The 25,233-nt window shown below is 40.0% G+C and overlaps 1 protein-coding gene across 1 annotated transcript; it reads left to right on the top strand.

Annotated features, from left to right (window-relative positions):
• The first annotated feature begins 165 nt into the window (after positions 1-165).
• LOC110505304 (zinc finger protein 292) lies at positions 166-25,053 on the top strand. Its single transcript, XM_021584450.3, has 8 exons — positions 166-400; positions 13,989-14,143; positions 16,921-16,999; positions 17,264-17,399; positions 17,526-17,728; positions 17,944-18,080; positions 18,213-18,354; positions 18,451-25,053. Exons 1-8 carry the CDS (start codon positions 251-253, stop codon positions 24,625-24,627), a joined length of 7,179 nt encoding a protein of 2,392 aa, XP_021440125.3. The 5' UTR covers positions 166-250; the 3' UTR covers positions 24,628-25,053.
• The last annotated feature ends 180 nt before the right edge of the window (positions 25,054-25,233 follow it).

The following is a 25,233-nucleotide window of genomic DNA, read 5'->3' as shown; positions in this document are numbered from 1 at the left end:
GCAATTTGTAGTCTAGGTTATATCTAGTAGGCATATTAACATAATTGTCAACATCTTATTTGAATCTTTCAATTAATAAGTAATGTATTATGTATTTTTGCTTTATCTTATTTTTATTAAAGGTCATGCACGCTTATGCCGGTGACACCGATGTAGCGCTTTTATCGTCGTCTCTCCCCTCCCCCTGTCCGTGCGTGTGCAAGCCTGGCAGCGTAACATCTGTGCGTACGCGGTCGTGATTGTTGTGAAGATGGCGGGGGGAGAGACAGAGAAGGAATATGACACAAGGAAAGCTATCGAAGGGCTCCGAGAACGGTTCCAGGAATTGACCACAACGCTAAAAGAAAGCTCGGAATCACTGTCTGAGGCCTCTTTGCGTTTCTGCCAGGAATTCTGCCAGGTCAGCATTTTTTCCCTTCCGACTACCCATCCTAGTGGTTTGCAGTCTTCCATCCAGCTTCCAGCCTGATGATGCGCGTGTACGTTAGGTACAACAATGTAGCTAGCTCGCGCTAGCCACATCAGAACATAAAAAAACACAATTACTCCCCGTTTTAACTTCCAACGATAGTAGTTAGTGAACTATATACATCATACGTGTTTTCCGATATTTAGTTCATTCCCTTACTTTCGAATTATACTCGAGCATCACTAATTTTCCCAAGCTAGTTAGCGAGTTGCTAGTTGAATGCTGGCTGGCTAGCTAGCTAGTTAAGGCTCCTTAATGCTGGGAAGAGCTAGTTAGCGTTTTGTGCAGACTTGCTCTAGCTGTTAGTGTTTTAGGTTTTGCACGAGACGAAACATAATTCATCCATGTAAACGTGCATATTTTACCTTAAATTATGGCAACAGAACGTTTTCCCTTTCGTCCATTGTGTTAGTGGATCAATATTGAGTGTGCCTGCAAAAGTATTGTATAGGGCCTGGTCAACCTAATGGTATTGATTTTCATGCACAGCATAGGTTAACTACGTATGCATAGTTTTAATTGTTAGAAAAACAATATTAACTCATCAGCCTGTTTGGGTAGGTTTATTCGGTTTTGTGCTTGATATATAGTCTGTTTTTTTTGTGTAATGTGGCAAACCTGGTGGGCCTTGTTTGAAGCCCCATCTGTGCGAAGTGATTAATTCATTGGTCATATTAGGGATTATGAATGAACTTCAGGCTCCATTTGGATATAAAACGACTAGTGTTTTATCTGACACTGACTGTAATAAGAATACACACAAGATTGGCTAGATGGTTACAAGGCTAACTTACTAAAATACAGGGTTTTCTCTGCAACCTCTAAATACCTGGTCACCTCAAGATTTGTGTGTGTTTATTATAATGTGCTGAGAATTACATTTTTATTTATTTTCATATGTTGGAAATGCAATGAAATATCATGGTATGTTAGGCTACGTTTAGCAATAGCCTGAGTTGTAGTCTATTTAGGACTGTCCTTCTTAGAAGACCCTTACTCATTGAGCAGAGATTAGGCTTCGACTGGGGGAAGGGATGACAGGCAGGGAGAAGAATGTCAGTGCTTGTAGCATTCAAGTTAGTCTCACTCTCAACTTTGAATGTTGTCCTGCATGGGTAGCCTATGAACTACTCCGTGTGGTTTAGCCTATTGTAGGCTACTGCATGAATTCCATTTGGCCCACACTATAGGCTCCAATCAGGAGCCGGGCTTATAGAAGTCCAAGCAGCCTCCTGTATAATGCTTGTGTAGCTATAGTGTCTTCAGAAAGTATTCAAACCCCTTGACGTTGCACATTTTATTATGTTACAGCCTGATTTTAAAATGGATTAGATGTTTTAGTCACTGGACCACAATACCCGACAATGTTTAAGTGGAATTATGTTTTTATATATATATATTTTTACAAATGAATGAAAAGCTTAAATGTCTTGTCAATAAGTATTCAACCCCCTTTTTGTTATGACAAGCTTAAGTTCAGGAGTAAGAATATGATTAACAAGTCACATAAGTTGCATGGACTCACTCTGCATTAATAGTATTTAACATGATTTTTGAATGACTACCTCATCTCTGTACCCCACACATACAATTATCTGTAAGGTCCCTCGGTCGAGCAGATTCAACCACAAATACCATGGAGGTTTTCCAATGCCTCGTAAAGAAGGGCATCTATTGGTAGATGGGTTAAAAAAACAAGAGACATTGAATATCCCTTTGAGCATGTTATTCATTACACTTTGGATGGTTTATCAATACCAGTGGTGGAAAAAATACTCAATTGTCATACTTGAGTAAGAGTAAAGATACCTTAATAGACATTGACTCTAAAATACACTTAAATTATTTTTGACTTTTGATACTTAAAAGCAAACCAGACGGTACCGTTTTCTTGTTTTGTTTAATTTACGCATAACCAGGGGCACGCTCCAACACTCAGACATAATTTACAAACTAAGCATGTGTTTAGTGAGCCCACCAGATCAGAGACAGTAGAGATGACTGGGATGTTCTCTTGATAAGTGTGTGAATGAGAAATTTTTTCTGTCGTGCTAAGTACACAAAATGTAATGAGTCCTTTTGGGTGGTGGAGTGAAAAGTACATTCTTTTTTTAGGAATGTAGTTAAGTAAAAGTTGTCAAATACCCTAAAAACTACATCAGTAAAAATACTTTAAAGTACTACTTAAGTACTTTACACCACTGATCAATACACCCAGTCACTACAAAGATACAGGCGTCCTTCGTAACTCTGTTGCTGAAGAGGAAGGAAACCATTCAAGTAATACTGCAAAAAAACATCCAATAGAACACATTACTGAGTACCACTCTCCATATTTTCAAGCCGAGAGGTAGCTGCATAATGTTATGAGTATGTTTGTAATTGGTAGACTGGTGAGTTTTTCAGGATAAAAAAGAAACGTGATGGAGCTAAGCACAGGCAAAATCCTAGACGAAAACCTTTTTCAGTCTGCTTTCCACTCTACACTGGGAGATGAATTCACCTTTCAGCAGGACAATAGTTTAAAACACAAGGCCAAATCTACATGAGTTCTTCCCAAGAATACAGTGAATGTTCCTGAGTGGCCAAGTTAGTTTCGACTTCAATCTATGGTAAGACCTGGTTGCCTAGGAATGATCAACAACAAATTTGACAGAGCTTGCAGAATTTTGAAAAGAATAATGGGCAAATGTTGCACAATCAAGGTGTGGAAACTCTTAGACTTACCCAGAAAGACTCTCAGCTGCAATCGATGCCTAAAGAGCTTCTACAAAGTATTGACTCAGAGGTAGGGCTGGGTGATATGGGCAAAATATCAAATCATGTTATTTTATGTTTTTGAATAATAAAAGTTATACATTTGCTTCATGGGTAGTGGGTGGCAACATCCATTGAAATCCTTTAGAATGTGTCTTTCTCAACTCTGATTTGTTTTATACAGTTCAATTCAACTTCAACCAAATACATTTCTGCATTTCCTGCACTAATTTGAGATCATTTTAACACTGCCATGTAGGGTTGCACGATATGGGCCAACAACCTAGGCCTTATTTTTAACCAAATGTTGCAATTGTGATTTGACTTGTGAATTAGAGAAACACTTGGGTGAGCTGTTGGAATGATGGAAATATAATGATTGTTCTCCTTTTATAGCTGGAATATAATTGTGGGCACTTTGAATAGTGTTTGACATGACGATGCCAGAGAGGAGTTATTGTGAAAGGGTAGGAACCAAAGTGTTGACAAGTGTTTCCAAGGGGACCCTATAATCTTTGGCTACATTGATTTTTTTCAATTAGCTACTTCATGTAGCTTACTTATTCATGCTTCACGTATTCCTCTTTGATTTAAAAGATACTGTTGCACACATGCAGATTTAGGTCTATATCATCACTGGTATAATCAGGCTGTATAGCTAATTAGGTTCTCTTACTCAGTACATTTATTAGCTAGCTAGCCAGCTAACTTAGCATTAGCAGCAAAGAAGATTTAGGCCTAACTTGCTAATAAAAGACAAACTAGCTGTTTGCAGATGTAAGAAACACAAATTAAGTGTAATTGTAGAACGCTAGTGGATTTATATTAAGAAGCAAAGTGAAAACGGCTTCATTGTCGTCAACATTGTTGCATGTGCTGCGTTGACCATGCAGACTGAACGCAAGTTTTCGAGGAACAACAAATGCGCTCCTTGAGTGACAGGCGGCGGGCGGGGTTAGATCTGTGTGGAAACCAGCATGGAGAGCAAGAGCGGAGAGAGATGACTCAAGTAGCGAAGTAAACTATAAAAATGGACACACGGCATATCCCATTTAACAAACCAAACATTCAAATACTGTTGTAGAAGGTAAAGTAAAAACTCAAACCGGTCTGTGCATCAATACCGGTATATTGTAAAAAACAGTTTACCGCCCAGCCCTACTCATGGGGTGAATACTTATGTAAATAAGCTATTGCTGTATTTCATTGTCAATAAATTTGCAAACATTTCGAAAAACATGTTTTCACTTTGTCATTATGGGGTATATTGTGTGTAGATGGGTGAGATAAATATATTTAATACATTTTGCATTCAGGCTGTAAAACAAAATGTGGAATAAGTACAAATAACTTTCTGAAGGCACTGGTTCATCTTTCATTTTTTTTATTAGACCACATATATGAGGAGGTGAATGTTCGCAGTCCAACAAAGTGTTCTTTACTAGTGATGCACCGATATGACATTTTTGGCCGATAACGATATCCAATATTTTCCTAGCCAAAAAACGATCCAGATAACTGATATGTAACATTTTAGCGGCCTTTTAAGCATTCTAGTACAGTTAAATAGTTAACACACATATGGACGCAGCGGTCTAAGGCACTGTATCTCCGTGCAAGAGGTGTCACTACAGTCCCTGGTTCGAATCCAGGCTGTGTCACATCCGGCCGTGATTGGGAGTCCCATAGTGCGGCGCACAATTGGCCCAGCGTTGTCCGAATTTGGCCGGGGTAGGCCGTCATTGTAAATAAGAATTTGTTCTTAACTGACTTGCCAAGTTAAAGGTTTCACACACCACACTGACCAAAATGTTATTTTGTCATTTAACGATGTCCCCATTACCAATAAAACACAATCAAAACCTATTTCTTTCACTTTCTTGCTGTGCTTTTTCGTTGTTCAGTCGTTTCATTCTCACCCAGGATTTCTCATACTATGGAATGCTGTTTGCGTCATTATTTGATGTGTAAAATAACACTATTTGACCATTCAGGACATGAATATGACTGCATGTCACATAATTTTACGTTCATAATTTTCTGTAGTTATTACACATTGATTACACTATCACTCGTATTTCATATGTCACAACGATTCATCGATACGTATGCTATGATGCTAAAGTTGGTAAAGTTATCTTGCGCACCTACAGTGCTGGTCATAATTTTTAAAAAAAAAGCTAGCTAGCTTGTGGATGCAAACAATGTTCTTCCCCAGAAACATAGCAAAAACGACAATCTGTTTCAGTAGCTACAGTTAGCTAACTATATAGCTAGGTGTCATCAAAAATAACCCTAATTTATAAGACGGTTCTTATTTGATTAATGGTGGTCGGACCCATCTATGTGAAGCTAGCCACAATAAGGATTAGCCACAATAGTGGATTTTGCAGGTAGCCTTCAAAATAAAAGTATGTAATTGACAGTGATGCAAATTAATACAAATAGTAGATTTATGCCATACTTGAATAGATGATGCTGAACGAGGTTGGAATGTTATGTCAAATTATCTTTTGTTGATTTTATATCTGAAATCACACTGGATGTATTATACTTTAGAATTGCATTGGGGGCTTACTTATTTCACTGTACAGCCTTACCTATGGATTGTGGATCAATGACGGGGTATCAGTCTACTCCGTGACACCCAGAGAACATTAGCGTCGTAGCTCTTAATGAATTTAGCCACATTTATTGTCAACCTATGTGTATTGAACACTATTCCCCAGGAAAAACAATACTGCGTGGATGTTTTGGAGTCTGATAACTCTGAGGAGGATGTTGGGGAAAAAATATATTGGGTATTGAGTAGACTGATACCCCATTTCATTGATCCCCAATCCTTAGGTAAAGCTGTACAGTGCAATATGAATGTCAATACACACAATAGGCTGACTGGGGAGGTGATTTCACACTGTCACAGTCCTGCAATAAGAGCTACAACGCTAATATTTGCGTAAACTCTTAACAGTTGTGTTCTGTGAGTGTCACCGAGTAGACTGATAATTAGATTGCTTCACATGCCAACCTTGTTTAACATTATCTAGTCTAAATATGGCATGATTCCACCAATTGTAACCTTCTGCATCACTTTCAAAGAGTTACTTTTATTTTGAAGCCAACCCTTAAATTCCACTTTTGTGCCTAATCGTTATTGTGGCTAGCTTCACAACACATAATCCAGACCGGCCTCGACTCACTAGCCAGATGAAGCTAGCTGGCTGTTTCTAACGTTAGTTTAGAGCAATAGGCTTAAGTAACTGACTAGCTGTTCATTTTCAAGAACTGAAGTTCAATTTCAATAGGCGAACAAGTGGCTACCTAGCTAAAACTTACTCAAAATAATTCCTAAATCATTGCTAAGAATAATGAAAATGACTGCAGTTTCTACTGGTCATTGTTTTCAGGTTGGTGGTATTGGTGCTAGCTAGGTACCAAGCTAAAGCTAGCTACCCCAGAAGTTGCGGTCAAACAAATAATGCTTCATTACCAACGCAGTATTTTAAAGACATCGTTCGTTGCCGGTGTTTGCTCGTTTGCAGACTTTTTTGTTGTTGTACAGCTTTGACAGTGCTACTGATAGTAGTAGTGGCGCTTGGCTTGCACGTGCAAATTCCTAACACACAACATTCTATAATAGAACTGTTATTTGACTTGATAAATAGTGTTATTTGACATATCTTTTGACACGCGAAGACCCAAATGGCATTCCATGGTATGTCGTGAAGCTTATAGCAGTGCTATTACTGTGTAACTCCGGTAGGGCAACATGTGAAAAATAGCGCACTTGGTAGTGTATACCGGTGCTCAATCAGAAAGCCAACATCACCCACGACAGAACAGTTGATTGTCAAGTGCAACGAATTACGCTGTCTTGCCGTTAATGAATTTCACCTTTGCTGTCTCTCTGAAATTTTCTTACTCTTTCAATTGCCAGCCGACTTGTTACCTGCTCGATTCACACAGCAGACATTGTGGGCTAGGTTAGGAATGCTGTTTTGCACATGTAGCGCAGAATTTTACATGCCATCGTTGCGTCATGTACGTTATTTAGGTACGCACGTCAGCTTTGACATCGGTTTTGCACATCGCCGTTAAACTAGACATCGGGCCGATACAGATGTTGGCTTTTTTGGCTAATATCGGACGATTTTCCTATATTTTCACCGATATATTGTGCATCCCTATTCTTTACATTAGTGAATGACAAATATGCCTACAGGAGACTGCACTAGGATTTATACGGTGCATTCGGAAAGTATTCAGACCTCTTTTTCCACGTTTTGTTACGTTACAGCCTTTATCGAAAATTGATTAAATAATTTTCCTAATCAATCTACACACAATACCCCATAATGACAAAACACAGGTTTTTATGAATCTTTGCAAATTTTATATATCCCCCCCCCCCCTGAAATATCACATTTACATAAGAATTCAGTCCCTTTACTCAGTACTTTGTTGAAGCACCTTTGGCAGCAATTACAGCCTCAAGTCTTCTTGGGTATGATGCTACAAGCTTGGCACACCAGTATTTGGGGAGTTTCTCCTCCATTCTTCTCTGCAGATCCTCTCAAGCTCTGTCAGGTTGGATGGGGAGCGTCGCTGCACAGCTATCTTCAGGTCTCTCCAGAGATGTTTGATCGAGTGGCCCAGCCAGAACCCGGACATGAACCCAAGGACATTCAGAGGCTTGTCCCGAAGCAACGCCTGTGTTGTCCTGGCTGTGTGCTTTTGGTCATTGTCCTGTTGGAAGGTGAACCTTTGCCCCAGTCTGGGTACCTGCTCCAGAGCACTCAGGACTTCATCAAGGATCTCACTGTATTTTCCTCTTCATCTTTCCCTCGAGCCTGAGTAAGTAGTCTCCCAGTCCCTGCCGCTGAAAACCATGCTTCACCATAGGGATGGTGCCAGATTTCCTCCAGATGTGATGCTTGGCATTCAGGCCAAAGGTTTCATCAGACCAGAGAATCTTGTTTCTCATGGTCTGACAGTCCTTTAGGTGCCCTTTGGCAAACTGTCGTGCATTTTTCTGAGTGCCTTCTGTCTTGGCACTCTACCATAAATACCTGATTGGTGCTGGTTGCCCTTTTGGATGGTTCTCCCATCTCAACAGAGGAACTCTGGAGAGCTGTCGGTGACAATCCTGTCTCGGATTCCACGTACAATTTCTTCGGCTTCATGGCTTGGTTTTTGCTCTAACCATGCACTGTCAACTGTGGGACCTTCTTTTTTTTTTATATAGTCGGGTGTACCTTTCCAAATCATGTCCAATCAATTGAATAATCAAGTTCAAGTCCAATCAAGTTGTTTAAACATCTCAAATATGAATAATGGAAACAAGATTCACCTGAGTATCAATATTGAGTCTCATAGCAAATTGTCTGAATTCTTACAGTACCAGTCAAAAGTTTGGACACCTATTCATTCCAGGGTTTTTCTTTATTTGTACTATTTCTACATTCTATAATAATAGTGAATACATAAAAATTATGAAACAACACATGGAATCATGTAGAAACCAAAAAGTGTTAAACAAAGGTTCTTCAAAGAAGCCACCCTTTGCCTTGATGACAGCTTTGCACACTCTTGGCATTCTCTCAACCAGCTTCATGGGGTAGTCCCCTGGAATGCATTTAAATTAACAGGTGTTCCTTGAAGGTTAATTTGTGGAATTTCTTTCCTTGTTAATCCGTTTGAACCAATCAGTTGTTGTGACAAGGTAGGGGTGGTACAGTGGGGCAAAAAAGTATTTAGTCAGCCATCAATTGTGCAAGTTCTCCCACTTAAGATGAGAGGCCTGTAATTTTCATCATAGGTACACTTCAACTATGACAGACAAAATGAGAAACAAAAATGCAGAAAATCACATTGTAGGATTTGTAATGAATTTATTTGCAAATTATGGTGGCAAATAAGTATTTGGTCAATAACAAAAGTTTATCTCAATACTTTGTTATATACCCTTTGTTGGCAATGACAGAGGTCAAACATTTTCCGCAAGTCTTCACAAGGTTTTCACACACTGTTGCTGGTATTTTGGCCCATTCCTCCATGCAGATCTCCTCTAGAGCAGTGATGTTTTGGGTGCTGTTGCTGGGCAACACGGACTTTCAACTCCCTCCAAAGATTTTCTATGGGGTTGAGATCTGGAGACTGGCTAGGCCACTCCAGGACCTTGAAATGCTTCTTACGAAGCCACTCATTCGTTGCCCGGGCGGTGTGTTTGGGATCATTGTCATGCTGAAAGACCCAGCCACGTTTCATCTTCAATGCCCTTGCTGATGGAAGGAGGTTTTCACTCAATCTCACGATACATGGCCCCATTCATTCTTTCCTTTACACGGATCAGTCGTCCTGGTCTCTTTGCAGAAAAACAGCCCCAAAGCATGATGTTTCCATCCCCATGCTTCACAGTAGGTATGGTGTTCTTTGGATGCAACTCAGCATTCTTTGTCCTCCTTCAATTTTGGTTTCATCTGAACATATGACATTCTCCCAATCTTCTTCTGGATCATCCAAATGCTCTCTAGCAAACTTCAGACGGGCCTGGACATGTACTGGCTTAGGCAGGGGGACATGTCTGGAACTGCAGGATTTGAGTCCCTGGCAGCGTAGTGGGTCACTGATGGTAGGCTTTGTTACTTTGGTCCCAGCTCTCTGCAGGTCATTCACTAGGTGTGGTTCTGGGATTTTTGCTCACCGTTCTTGTGATCATTTTGACCCCACGGGGTGAGATCTTGCGTGGAGCCCCAGATCGAGGGAGATTATCAGTGGTCTTGTATGTCTTCCATTTCCTAATAATTGCTCCCACAGTTGATTTCTTCAAACCAAGCTGCTTACCTATTGCAGATTCAGTCTTCCCAGCCTGGTGCAGGTCTACAATTTTGTTTCTGGTGTCCTTTGACAGCTCTTTGGTCTTGGCATAGTGGAGTTTAGAGTGTGATTGAATGAGGTTGTGGACAGGTGTCTTTTATACTGATAACAAGTTCAAACAGGTGCCATTAATACAGGTAACAAGTGGAGGACAGAGGAGCCTCTTAAAGAAGAAGTTACAGGTCTGTGAGAGCCAGAAATCTTGTTTGTTTGTAGGTGACCAAATACTTATTTTCCACCATAATTTGCAAATAAATTAATAAAAAATCCTACAATGTGATTTTCTGGATTTTTTATTCTCATTTTGTCTTTCATAGTTGAAGTGTACCTATGATAAATTACAGGCCTCGTCTTTTTAAGTTGGAGAACTTGCACAATTGGTGGCTGATTGAATTACTTTTTTGCCCTACTGTATATAGAAGATGGCCCTATTTGGTAAAAGATCAAGTCCATATTATGGCAATAAAATCGCTCAAATAAGCAAAGAGAAATGACAGTTCATCATTACTTTAAGACATGATGGTCAGTCACTCCCAAAAATGTCAACAACTTTTAAGGTTTCTTCAAGTTCAGTCACAAAATCATCAAGCGCTAGAATGTGGCTCTCATGAGGACCACCACAGGAAAGGAAGACCCAGAGTTACAGTGCCTTGCGAAAGTATTCGGCCCCCTTGAACTTTGCGACCTTTTGCCACATTTCAGGCTTCAAACATAAAGATATAAAACTGTATTTTTTTGTGAAGAATCAACAACAAGTGGGACACAATCATGAAGTGGAACGACATTTAGTGGATATTTCAAACTTTTTTAACAAATCAAAAACTGAAAAATTGGGCGTGCAAAATTATTCAGCCCCTTTACTTTCAGTGCAGCAAACTCTCTCCAGAAGTTCAGTGAGGATCTCTGAATGATCCAATGTTGACCTAAATGACTAATGATGATAAATACAATCCACCTGTGTGTAATCAAGTCTCCGTATAAATGCACCTGCACTGTGATAGTCTCAGAGGTCCGTTAAAAGCGCAGAGAGCATCATGAAGAACAAGGAACACACCAGGCAGGTCCGAGATACTGTTGTGAAGAAGTTTAAAGCCGGATTTGGATACAAAAAGATTTCCCAAGCTTTAAACATCCCAAGGAGCACTGTGCAAGCGATAATATTGAAATGGAAGGAGTATTAGACCACTGCAAATCTACCAAGACCTGGCCGTCCCTCTAAACTTTCAGCTCATACGAGGAGAAGACTGATCAGAGATGCAGCCAAGAGGCCCATGATCACTCTGGATGAACTGCAGAGATCTACAGCTGAGGTGGGAGACTCTGTCCATAGGACAACAATCAGTCGTATATTGCACAAATGAAGATTCGAAAATATATTTTGATTTGTTTACTTTTTTTTGTTTACTACATGATTCTATTAGTTATTTCATCGTTTTGATGTCTTCACTATTATTCTACAATGTAGACAATAATACAAATAAAGAATCCCTTGAATGAGTAGGTATGTCCAAACATTTGACTGGTACTGTATGCAAACAAGTTTTTTCTGACTTATTTTTTTCAAAATTGTCAAACCTGTTTTTGCCTTTTCATTTTGGGGTATTGTGTGTAGTTTGAGGATTTACCTTTTTTTAAAAAAATGTTTTATACATGTATCCAGTTTAGAAGAGAACTGTAATGTAACAAAATGTGGAAAAAGTCGAGGTATGCATACTTTCCCAATTGCGGTTGAATGGAGCATCCCAGGACTGAGTCTCAATGGACTTCTGTATCAGGGTTTGGGCTTGACACATTTCAAGACCTAAAGGAAAATGAACTAGCCAACAATTTCCAAGGGGTGCTGCTTGACAGGACTTTGCCTAATATATCTGGCTGTGATACCTTTTTGGTTGGTTTTTAGTCTGAAACGATGCACTGCAAAACATATATTTTTTAAAAGTTTCTTCTGAACCACTACAAGCCAGAATGTTGAATAAAATGTATTTACTCTACCAGTTGTCGGTTCAGTTGGTCCTTTTGTTAATATACATTTTAGAAAAAATAACCACAAGTGTTAATAAAGCTGCAATATATAACTTTTTGGGCGCACTGACCAAATTCATATAGAAATGTATTTTCTATGTCTGTCATTTGCATTGTAAGCAAGTCTAAGAAGCAGTAGGTATTTTCTATGGCGCTATTTCTATGATTCCTGTTCTGAAGTGTTTCATTTTTGAGTCTTCAAACAGCTGAAAATACAATATTTTTGGTTATATAAAATATATTTCAGTGGTATAAATGGTAGAATGATTTTCTATGCTGTACTTGCTTGTTTTTGTCACACAAACAGAAATTAGTCAAACTTACAATTTTAGCAACCAGAAAATGACAGAGATTTCTTTATAGGGCAGCTTTAAACCAACTTCAAAACAAGGGTCTCTGTGGCTCTCATGGTTTGTTTGTTCATTGCCAGAGGCAAGCGCACAAGATGTAAGTACATGTACGCGATGCACGCATGCTAACCGAAGTCTTGCAGGTCTTTACATGGGTTTGAGCATGTGCCAAATAATAGAAATCTCAACGCCGGTAACAGAGTTTGAAAAGGCGGTTTAGTACTTTACTGTGGATATTTAGGAAGGTTACTCTGTTACCTGTGCGGATTCAATTCAAATGTAATTTTATTACAACATCTACAAGCAAGAATGTTTTAGGTAACGTTCCAATTTTGTGCAGTGCATTGTTTGACTGTATTAACATGGTTTGTGATACCTTTGGTAACCTTTGTTTTTATTTGAGTAAAAGTCATACCGCATAAAAAATAACATCGCAACAGCTGTTATTGAAATTGTTTCGATGCAATTGTATAAATGCCAACAATTTGTACGTTGTGAGATTCTTTTTGTCATTTCAATTATGAGAAATAGCGGTGGAAAAGTATTAACTCTAATATTGAAATAATACCCATCATATAAAAGTTAACTTGGCGTCACGCAATATTGTGTGTGTGTGTGGTCCTCCCACTACGACTCGTGAAACCATGCACTTTATTAGGCTACAGATAAAATAAGTTATGAACTTCACAGGATGGTGTAAGTGCACTGATGAACTTGATGCTCCTTTCCAATACATATTGAGGTGACATGATGATTGGCTCTGTTTGACAAATAAAAATATTCTTGCTTCTTATCCATAATCTCATGTAGACTAGCCTACCCGCTGTATCTGTGAGCTGTTGGCTAGAGCGTATGTGCCAAGACTAGAGTGGGCACATTTGCACTAGGTCATCATGCGTGGATGTTTATCTATTTCAGTTTAGAATGTAATTTGTTTAATCAGGTGTGTTAGCTGTGGGGCTGGGGGGGAAGTGTGATACCAATCAGGGACCTGAGGGCAGGAGTTTCCCATCCCTGGGCTAGAGTATAGACTATTATTTCTAGGGCTGGGATGATGCCAGTATCACAGTATGTTTTCCATGGCAAAAATGTAAACACCAAGCAGGCCAAACTCTTTGGTCTTTTAAAAACCTGCTATACGTAAAATATTGTGAGCTATAGCTTGGAAAATAAATTAAATGTGACCCTGGATGAGGGCTGCGTTCATAAATTGTATTGTGGCTTACGAAACAACTTAACGAGTATGGTGATACTGGTGTCATTCCGGCCCTGATTATTTCCCAATTGTTTTGGTAGTTGTGGTTTTCTCAATTTGCTATTTTAATGGAGTGTAGCCTAATTTACTTGGAAGGACTAATACTTAATGAAATTAGTCCATTAGTCATTTTCTATGAAAATTGTCAAGTAGTTGGAAAGTTGAAAAAATACAAATACATTTAATAGCGAGCACTAATCAGCTTGCCACATTTTATGCCTGACTGAGAGCATGCCATGATGTTGTCATTTGTTTACAGATCCTTGTGGAACATGCAGGCCGATGGAAGACTGAGGAGGAGCCACTGCCTTTACTGGAGGCATACACAGTGGCCATACTCAGTTATGCGAAGGCCACGTCCTGTCTCTCCTCCGAATGTGAAAATGTGCCACTCGTTCTTGAAAACCTAGCAATGTGAGTACTCGAGATGGTCTGATTCATATGCATAGATGCTTCATGGAACCAGCTATGCATTATTTCAGATGGTGCTAGGCCTATGTTGTTGAATGACTGTTTGCATTCCACTTCTGCTAGTGCTACTGACCAATACAACTGTATCCTGCCTAGGGTTGTTATGGTGACCGTATTACCGCCACACCGGCGGTCATAAGTCATGATGCAGTCAAATTCCTGGTGACCGTTTAGTCACGGTAGTTAGGCTTTTCCAAACTGATGCTGCTGATGGTCGTTAGTAGCGTACCAAACTTGCTAACTGCCTGGTACTCCGCACTCTTGTCCCTCTAACTCTGACATCAATGCAAATGTAATCTAAAATCTAATCAAACACTTGAGCTCATGTTGTGCAACATTTCTATAGGCTACACAATTGCGTGAGAAGTTGATGGCCTCTATTAAAAAGAGGATCCCATTACCTTTCTATAGGCTAGGCCTGCTATATTTATTTCTCAACTTTCCTAATATTAAGCACATTCCTTCTCTTTAAAACAGGAGTATAGCCTACCTCGCTGGTATGAAAATGAACCACGGGAAAAGCGCCCTCCATTCGCTATTTAATTTCATAAATGTCATGTATTTTTTTACGCTGCCCCTGTTTCGAGACGGGTGCATGATAATGGTCCATTCTAAATCCAAACAAATTTCACCCATATATTATTTTGTATATGTAAAGACAAGATTGAATCAATAATAGTGTGGTGGGTGACAATATTAGCCTACCACTTCTGAATTATGTATTACCACTTGTGAATGATGCCCAGCTCAAGGCAAGAAACAGCGCATGCTTTTAAAACTTTTGTAGCCTAGCCCATAGGCCTATATGTTTTGATAAGGTTTGTATCACAACTAAAGTGGCCAAATAACTTAAATTGAAGCACATTTATCTGCTTTACAATGGATGTAGGAGCCTAATTGGCATACAATTAAGTTTGAGTCAAGTTTGGGGAAGATATTTTTATGGTGAAAATTGCACCTTTATGGGCCTCCCGAGTGGCGCAGTGGTTTAAGGCACTGCAGTGCTGTAGGTGTCACTCCAGACCCGGGTTCGATCCCAGCAGTGTTGCAGCCAAATGTCTGTCTTTACTTGTAGCCTGTGAGAAGACCCATTTACGTGACGGAGAGCGAGAGGTGCCGAGTGCTTCGGGCATGCAGCCGGGAGAAGGGAATTTTAATTATTATGTTCATCCCAAGGGCACAACGGCCACTGGCCACAAGGCACAGATTTTTTTTTAAAGGGACATTACGGCCACACAAAGGGGGTGCAGCCGGAAAATTCAAGTGCTTGTCAAATTGTGAATGAGAGACTGATGACGTGTGTACAGCTTGCGCAAAAAAACAAAGCTGAGCTCATGCCTTTCATGCAACTTTTTTCAAATCATCTATAGCCCAACATTTGTATCATAACTAAATTAAGCAAACCGGAGTTCCTGTTTCTTTATTAACCGCTCAACACAGAATAGTCTTGTGCGTACTCCCTCAAATCAGTTGGAGAAAATATCCTTTCTATTTTATTCAGCTATGTTCAATTGTATGCTTCATACTATAAAATAATGCCATGGAATTCTAAGCAAATCTTGTCTGCTAAATGAACTAGTGTAGCCCACAGCCATATGGCATAACCATATCAGGGCCTAACATACAGACAACTCAGAGTATGCTATTCTGTTCTAATGAAATAGAATACATTTTCTTCAGACCTGTCTAAATAAATGGATTTATTGTGATGGTGTAGGCTATATTACATGGAATTACTAGACTTTAAAAAAATTGTACATGTTCCAAAGGTCCGCATCAATGGCTTGTAGGCTATGCGTGGAAGCCAGGAGATGCAAAATGTGTTTGTTAATTAACGGTCAATTACCGTGAGACCAACCGTTATTTGCTTGACAATCACCGGCTGACAAAATGTCATGACTGCCACAGCCCTAATACTCTGAAGCGATGCGAACGTCGCAAAATTCATTTAGAAATCTATATTATTCAATTATTGCACCCACACAAGTCAACGAGCGTCTGCGTTACCAAGGGCTAAAATAGAAGTCACTATTTGTGACGCAGATTGCGCTGCAAGTCCTGCCTCTCCCATCTCCTCATTGGTTTATAGAAGCAGGTACCCACGTGCCATCTCCTCATTGGTTATACCCACATGGGTGACTGAAAGACAAATGAGGTTGGTGGCGGTAATTCCCCGAATTTATGAAAGGTGCCAATCGCAATATAAAGTCCAGAGAAGGAGGAGAGATGACTAGAAACGATTTGGTTGACCATTTTATGTGTGGATTAATTGTCGGAGTAGAGGACCATGTGCATTTCAGGTAAAATAACAACTCAATGTATATATCCCAGGACAAATAAGCTAGCTAAATAGGACAAATTAGCTAGCAAGTGCAAGCTAGCTAGCTAAATTGCCATACATGTTTAAAGCTTTTCGATCTGTCCCCAAATTAATGTCTTTGGTTCAGAGTTTTTGATATTTTAACCTGTGTGTCATGATCGTGTTTGGTGTGGGGGGGACAAAATAAATGTATGCACGATTGCGCACGCGCGCAGCCGGTTTGGGTTCCGTGTAATCCTGCCTCACTCATTTCACAAGCTAAATAAATGAGGCTTTCCTTATAATAAGAGCTGCGGCAGAAGTGTGTAGTGCTTCTTTCATTTTAGTCATCTGCACACAACTTTAGCAGCATTTGCATGAACCTAAACAAACTTATTGAATGACCCTGTTTTACTTGCAGGAGCTGTCTGGAGCTCCTTCTCAGATTGCCTGAGCATGTCCCTGGTGCCTTATGGGGGGAGTTTCAGTCCTCTATCAAGGTTAGTCTCAACGCTGCTCTTTTTTTTTTATCAACTTTGCATAAAACAGAAATGTATGGAGTGAGTATTTATTTATTTGTACTGACAATTCTCTCTAGAAAAAGTGACATGGTGTCGCTTTGAAACTGAATTGGAATATGCATGCACATATCACAAACCCTATTTGACATAATTAGAGAATCTTGTGTTTAGAAAGTTGTTTGGTCGGTATATCTGAAAAGTTTTATGAAGTTATTTTATGAAGTTATTTCCTTTCATTTATAGTTGGCGCACGGCCTTTTGCAAGAAAATGGGAACACACAGCTTCACATGCTATCAGCTATGGCACAGGCGCCTGGTGTGTGGAACAACACCACTCTGTGCAGCATTCTGTCTAATGAGATACCTGAAATTGACAGAGGTTAGTTTTAGCCTACCTGTTTTTTTTCCTAATAGCAACTTTCTACATGTGAGTTGACTGATTAAATGTTGTGGTGACGGCTCAGAAGTGCTATCTGTAATAGTGTTCTCTTTCTCTACTCCACAGTTAATGAGTTCCTGCAGATGGAAGGTCCTACACTCCTTAATATGCGAATAAAGCACCTTATCAAACAGAATCGAGCAGAGAAAGCAGCTGTCTTAGCGAAGGTGTGCTCGGAGTATCCAGAGTACGAAGGAAAAGGGAACTTCAAGCAGACATACTTTGTTTGCCTGTGTGTAACAAAAACACAAGAACAACTCATGCAAGAGGTGAGTGAATAGCATTTACATTAAGTCGTTTACCAGGCAAGTGCATTCAAATAAGGGTGCTGACCCAAATGCTTGTCTTTTAATTACGGATGGAGATTTGCTGAAGAAATTAAACAACTCCTGTTTGATAATGATAAATTAAGATGACCCTAATGTAAAATGATCAACTGTGGATGGCAATGAATTACCATCATTATATGTTTTCTCTGTGCCAGATCACCCAGGTAGACTGTAAGGATGCATTGGAGATGATTTGTAACCTGGAATCGGATGGGGATGAAAAAGGAGCCCTTTGTTTGTGCTCTGCTTTCCTCAAGCGGCAGCTTCTCCAGGGAGATGTGTATTGTGCCTGGTGAGTATTTCCCTCTTTTCATTTTCCACTCGCTCTCACAGTTTAGAGCGGATGTTGTGTTGACGACAAACTACCTCTTGTAAAGCCCTTCATGTGTAGCAGACCAATAATGATATACTTTTCTTCTTCCAGGGAGCTCACACTCTTCTGGAGTAAGCTTTTAATACGGTCAGAGTCTTCAGGAGATTCATTTCTTGATCAATGCAGAAAGTTGGTCCTGCTATCAAGGAACGTCTGTCATATCCTCTTCCTCATCAAGGTTATCCAGTCCGAGGTGAAATTCTTTGTAAAATTGTATACGTTACTGCCTGGATATAGCCTGTAGCGATTTATATTCTCATGACTGACTTGGGCTTTATTCTTTTCTCAGGTTGGAGGAGTGGGACTGCCTGTGTGCATTGAAATGTGCATTCGAGCTCTACAAATGGCATCCAGTGACAACACAGACAGCAGGACCACCATCTGCAAAACTATTTCCTGCCTTTTGCCCACTGATTTCGAGGTGAAACAGGCATGCCAACTAACAGAGTTCCTCAATCAGCCTACTGTGAACTCATATTATGCTGTTGAATCACTCTATAATGAATCTGATGAAAAGCGTGAGGATGAGAATCTTCCAGTACCCAACTCACTACGCTGTGAGTTACTGTTGGCCTTGAAGACACAGTGGCCTTTTGATCCAGAATTTTGGGACTGGAGAACCTTGAAGCGCAATTGTTTGGCATTGATGGGTGAGGAGGCATCCATTGTGTCATCTATCGACACTCTCAATGACACTGATGAGGGACTTGAGGATGATGCCGCAGAAAAAGGTTCAGAGTTCAAAGACCTTGAGGATTTTATTTTGAACACAACAAATGAATTGAATGAAATTGCAGATGAAAAAGAGAAAAATAGGGAAGCTAAGAAATTAAGGGAGAAAGGGTTTGTTTCGGCAAGATTTAGGAATTGGCGAGCCTATATGCAGTATTGTGTTCTATGTGATAAAGAGTTCCTTGGCCACAGGATAGTCCGTCATGCACAGAAGCATTTTAAAGATGGGGTCTACACCTGTCCAATTTGTGCTGACAGCTTTAACACTAAGGAGATCCTTGAGCCACATGTAGCATCACATGTAAAGCAATCTTGCAAAGAGCGACTTGCTGCAATGAAAGCAACTAGGAAATTGCCCAAGCCAATGCAATCCACCAGCAGTCATTGGAATCATTTGAAAGATAGAGCTGTCGTTAATCTTGAGGCAGAGACCAATGTCAGTCCAAATGATGCTAATTTTCTGGATGGAAATCACAACAGTGCTGAAACTGTCAAAGTCAATACTCAAAATCCTGTACAAACTAAGGTCAGTCCTCCAAAGCCTGTACAAACTAGATATGAAGCTGAATTTACAGAGGATTGTGTCTGCCCTGTTACATACTGTCAGAAGGTATTCAAGTTTTTTCGGAGTCTTGTAACTCATGTAAAAGCCCACAAAAATGACGAGGAAGCAACACGTTTTTTGGAGATACAACGACAGAAGGTTGTGTGTCAGTATTGTCGTCGGCAGTTTGTTAATGCCAGACATCTCAATGATCATTTGCAAATGCACTGTGGTGCTAAGCCATATTATTGCATACAGCTGAATTGCACAGCCAGCTTTCACTGCAATTCGGAACTTCTCATGCATAAAAGACAACACACTGACTTTAAGGCAGGTTGTATGTTCCCTAATTGTGGAAGGATTTTCAATGAGGCCTACCTGTTGTATGATCATGAGGCACAACATTACCTTACATTCACTTGCAAAATAGCTAATTGTGGGAAGATTTTCTATTCACAGTCCCAGCTAAATTTGCATCAGCAGAACCATGATACAAATGAAGTGCCCATCACAAGTGAGAACCATCCTGTACCTAAAATGGAACCTTCCACCCAGTGCTCCGCTAGGCAAGAGGAAACCTGCTCTGCCTCTGTCATTCTAGATCAGAAGACTGCACATGATTACGTGAAGGAAGGAGTAGTTAAATCAGGTTCGTCAACATCAACAGTTCCTGAGAACCCAAACGGCACAGTGAAAATAAAACATTCAGTCGAGAGCATGTTGAATTCTGTTACCAATCCTAGAAAGGAGTTACAGAAGTGTTATGTTCCACTCATCAAAACTAAGCTCGGATTGGAGAATGCAAAACTATCTCCTGATGTCCCACTCCAAGATATGATTGCCAATTGTGAGGATAAAAATCACTGTGGAACCAATCCCTTGAAAGGGTATCCAAAAGAGGACCTGGATAACCAACCAACTCAAGCTGTTCAGAAAGTGTTACCACAGGCCTTTCCTCTACCAGAAATTAAGAGTGAACCCCCGTTTTTGCTACATCCATATGAAAGCACTCCTGCAATAACTGGTAGAGATGAAGACGCACATAGTTGTCCACTTGAAGCATGTGACCGCAAATACAGTACCCCTAAAAGTCTCTCCCGACATGTAAAGAAAAACCATCCAGACATTTTTGAAGACTGGAAACTGGCTAAGAAGTACAAGAAAGTTGCCAAAATAACTTCGAGAAAGGTTCCTTCCGTGAACAGGACTTCAAAGGACCAAACACCACTTCATCAAGTATCACAATGCAGAAATACTGGACTACAACAGTTTGAATATCCGATGGCATGTTCAAGTTTACCTGCTGTTTGCCCCCCTTGGGAAGCCCCACCAAATCAGACTGGGCTAATGCAGTCAGAGATGGGTGAAGTGTGGACATCTACATTGAACAATTGCTATGCAGATGTCTTCCATCTGAATGAATACCCCAATAAGAGTGTAACTCCTTGGCAATCAGAATCTTATCCAACTGGCTATCCATTAGAAAGAGGCAGAGAACAGACACCAGCAAATATGCATGGCAGTGCCATCCATCCCATTAAATCAGAATCAAGTTTGATGAATCAGATGTCAGATTATGTGTCAAGCTCGCTTATGCTGGATAATGGAGGACACATGCACAGTGGAGGACAACACTATGGGATAATTAACTCGGGGGTTAATGCAGATAGTCTTGATGTTTCCCTAATGAGAAAAAACAATTCCAGTATGTTTTCCCAAGAAAGTAATGGTAGCAATTTGTCAGCTGGCGGTTTCTTTGCTTCATATGTCCCAGATGAATCTTCCAATCTTAATTCAAGATCAAGGCCATCAACAGACATTCCAAGCAATGTATTGAGTCATGATGGCCAAGTAGCACCAAGAAACACAGTGGAGATGAACAACATTGAGAACATAACCCATTTTACATCACCCAATTATGAGAATCAGATGAACAGCTCTGTAGATGACATGCTTCTTAGTCCACATGCTTCTATCCAAACTGATGTATCATATGATGACACATGTCATGCAGAATCTGAAGCTATCCCTGCAGATGACAAGAATGCTGTTCATGAGACACAGACAGTAAAACGCTGCAGACTCAGCAAGAGAACGAAATGGCCTGCTATTATAAAGGATGGTAAAGTTATCTGCCGGAGATGCTTTAGAGAATTCTCAAGCACGAAATCTCTCGGAGGTCATCTTTCAAAACGCTCCCAGTGCAAACCATTAGATGAAATGGATTTAACGGACGATTTGCCTACATCATTTCTCGACTTTCTCAATGACCCAAATGTTCCTGAAACCAATGATTCATCAAACAACTTGGTAAATGTTGAATTCCCACAGGAAGTTGTTGGTAATCTCTCCACACCAAATACCTCTGATTTAGCACAAAAGGAAACCTCAAAACCACTGGATTCTCATTCATTAAACACCTTTCCTTCAGTTTTGACAGGTGGACAATCCAAACCCTGCCCAAATAAAACAGAAGTTTGGATAGAATTGATACAGTCAAAAAATAATGTTGGTAGTCCGCAGAAGGATCGAAAGTCGAATGATAGTCTTGCTGAAAAAAGGTCAAATACAACTTCCATTGCAGCATGTCAAGATGACAAGGTTATAGAAATTCAAAATGCCTTACAAATGTTGGATTTAGTTGAAGCTGCACATGAGAAAAGTTTGCAGGAAAATTGTTCCTCAAAGTACAATGACCGCCAAAGCAATGCAATCTCAAGCAATAATGTCATGCAAAAAGATAGTGATCAAAGCATGACAACAAAAATGATTATGAAGGAGGACCAGAATCGTGACAATGGCCCCAAGCCGTTCAAGTGTGAAATGGATAATTGTGAATATGGGTTCATGACCAAAGAGGCGTTGTTCAGACACCTTGCTCGAGTTCATGATTACACAATTGAGATGATTGAGGACCTCAAGAAAACCCCAGTCAAATTCTCTCCATATCCTTGTCACATTTGCCCTAAAACATTTACCAGAACCACAGGCCTAAGAATTCACTATGAAAAGGTTCACCACCTGACGCAGGCAGAGATGAACAAGTTAAAGGTTGGAAGTCGCAAAAAAAAGTCAAGCAACTCTTCTATCAAAACAGAGGTAGAGAGTAGTAATGGAACTGGATCTTCAGTTGTGTCGACTTTAATCAAACAAGAGCCACTTGATATTGACATTGGCTGTCCAATGCAAAGCACAAATCAAGAGGGACATGCACAGTCCTCTGAGATCATTACAGCAGGAGATGTAGTACTAGAGGATTCCTTCCATCAGTTAACAGTTGAGAGGTTGCAATCACCACAAGATACTCTGGAGGACCTTGACAAGTCATTTTACCAGTTAGAATCACCATCAAAGACAGGATACACCAAGAATGAGCCATCGATGACAGCCATGCAAATGAACCACACCCCAGTGTTGAAGCAGAAATTAGGTCAAGGTGACACTCTAAAAGAGCCAGAAGCAAGTTCAAACACTAAATCTTTTAGCCATGCAACAGAAGCAATATCCAGCCAGACTGTGAAACCCTTACCTGAAAAAGCAGGTTGTTCAAAAAACACAATATCTAAAGATGAGGTTCATGTCCAAAAGAAAGAAAAGGTTCAGAAAAGGTTGGGGCTTCAACTGTGTGACGCTGACAATTCTTTCAGTCCATATAGGCCGTACCGTTGTGTTCATGAAGGATGCGCTGCAGCTTTTACGATCCAGCAAAATTTGATACTTCACTGTAGGGCTATGCATCAGTCATCCCTCCCCCTGCCTTCAGGAGACCTTGATACTGACATCCCTGGTCAACAAGCTGCTGAAGTCCAGAATAATGAAATCAGATGTCAAGTGAAAGACTGTTCAAGAATATTCCCGGGGATCACCACCTTAGTGCAGCATTACCTCTTGCTTCATAAATTCACTCGAGATAAAGCCACTGTTATGATGTCAAGCATCAAGGTAGGGACATTCCAGTGTGACCGGTCAGAATGTACACTCTCCTTCACCTCTGTGGAGAAATACATTGACCACATAAAAAACTTTCACAAGGAAATAAACATCTCTGAGAGAGGCAGTGTGGATCAGACTTTCAAGTGCGAGTATGATGGCTGTGACCGGGTCTACACTACAAAGTCAAACCTCCTTCGTCATGAGATGAAAAAGCATAATTTAATTTATATTCCCAGAACACAGCAACAGAGAACAGGCGTCATTCCCAACAATGGTAAAGAGAACATTGAAAACAAATTCAAAGTGAAGAAAAAAAACACTAAAAAGAAAGATGACAAATCACCTGACCACTGGACTAGCTTTGGAAAACCCTCTCTGAAATCTATGGATGAAGCATCTGCCATGTGCACAAAAAACTTCTCTTTGCAATACCCATGCATGATAAAAGGCTGTGATGCTGTTGAGAGGGCTGAACGGAACATATTCAGACATTACACCACACATGGACTCACTGAGAGATATATAGAGGATCAGAGAAGCCAGTTCATTTTCTGCAAAAAGTACCCACGCTCAAGATTCAAAGATGCAAACAAATCCGAGGGTATGTCAACAGACGCCTCCGCTGAGGAGACGGACCCTAATGAGAGTGAACCTGAGATTTCAAAGACCACCTGTCAGAGGCAAGAAGCGTTGGATGGGATCATTCAAGCAGAGGCTAAACTGTCAACTGATGCTAGTTCTGAATCCCAGTCTTCTACTTCGGAGGTCAAAAAAAGGGGGCGTCCCCTCAAATCGTCGCGGCGAGCATTAGCTTGTCCGGACAGAAGATTGACTCTGAGAAATCGTCCAGCAGATAAAGTTTACCGGTTGACAGACACTTTAGACCAGGGCTTCACTGCTTCTCAAGAGGAAGAAACAGAGGATGGTGTTGCACTGGACACTTTGTTAAAGTTCCTGGAAACTTCACCATCGACCCACACTCCCAAAAGAAAAATGAGTGGAGGTTCAAGAACAGAGTTGCCATTAAAACAGCAGCGTACCTTTCAGCAGAAGACGGCCAACATTATATGCGAAACACCTGATATATTTATTGAAGCCTGTCAAAACCTTGTAGACTTCAGAAATCCTCTCAGTCTTCAATCGGTGAACAATGTGAAGATAGTAATGGACAAAACCTTTTCCAATGGTGCTGAGCTTTTGCTAAAGCAACTTCAAGATATGCGACCCATGGTTTTAATAAAAAAAGTGGCTTCATAGTTGATGGATAGCTCACAGCCTGACGTTTTTATTTTTTACTCTTTTAACTCAGGATTAGAAAAGTAACATGCTGCAAACATATATGTTAATATTGTTCAGATATCAAATGGTAAACTGTTTTCACCATTAAACAATTGAAGGAGTATTTTCTACTTATTATGATTGATTTTAAGTTTGGGTAATGTATGTTAGTCATATAAGAACCAGGTAATCTATAGGGAACATAGACTTTAGAACATGTTTGTATTTATGAGGCTTCTAGTACTAATTGTTTTTGCTAAATGAAGAATTTTAAGGAAAAACTGTTTTTATATATCCCTATGGGATTATATTTTTTGTTTATTTAAATGTTTCAACACTAGTATCTGTAATATTTACATGTCTTCCACAAAGTGTTAAATAAAATAACTGTTTGCCTTTGTAAAACTTGTTTGCATGATGTTATTTACATTCAGTATTATGAAGCAACTATGTGAAGAGCCCATTTGATGTCATTACATTTGACTGGTGGTTTTGACACACACACACATTGAGTTAAACCGCCATAACCCGGACCCTTATTGAAGGCATAAGAACTGACTAATAATTTGTAATTTATGTATTTAT

This window comes from Oncorhynchus mykiss, chromosome 25 (assembly GCF_057628025.1).
Source record: "Oncorhynchus mykiss isolate SJ-2025 chromosome 25, ASM5762802v1, whole genome shotgun sequence".
Taxonomy (NCBI): Eukaryota; Metazoa; Chordata; class Actinopteri; order Salmoniformes; family Salmonidae; genus Oncorhynchus; species Oncorhynchus mykiss.
The sequence above is the reverse complement of the archived record's forward strand: the minus strand, read 5'-3'. Positions and strand labels throughout refer to the sequence as shown.

Coding starts and splice junctions, on each gene's coding strand:
- LOC110505304 (XM_021584450.3), top strand. CDS start 251: ATGGCGGGGGGAGAGACAGAGAAGGAATATGACACAAGGAAAGCTATC. Junction 18,081..18,212: donor GGAGATGTGTATTGTGCCTG/GTGAGTATTTCC, acceptor TTCTTCTTCCAG/GGAGCTCACACTCTTCTGGA. Junction 18,355..18,450: donor TCAAGGTTATCCAGTCCGAG/GTGAAATTCTTT, acceptor TTCTTTTCTCAG/GTTGGAGGAGTGGGACTGCC.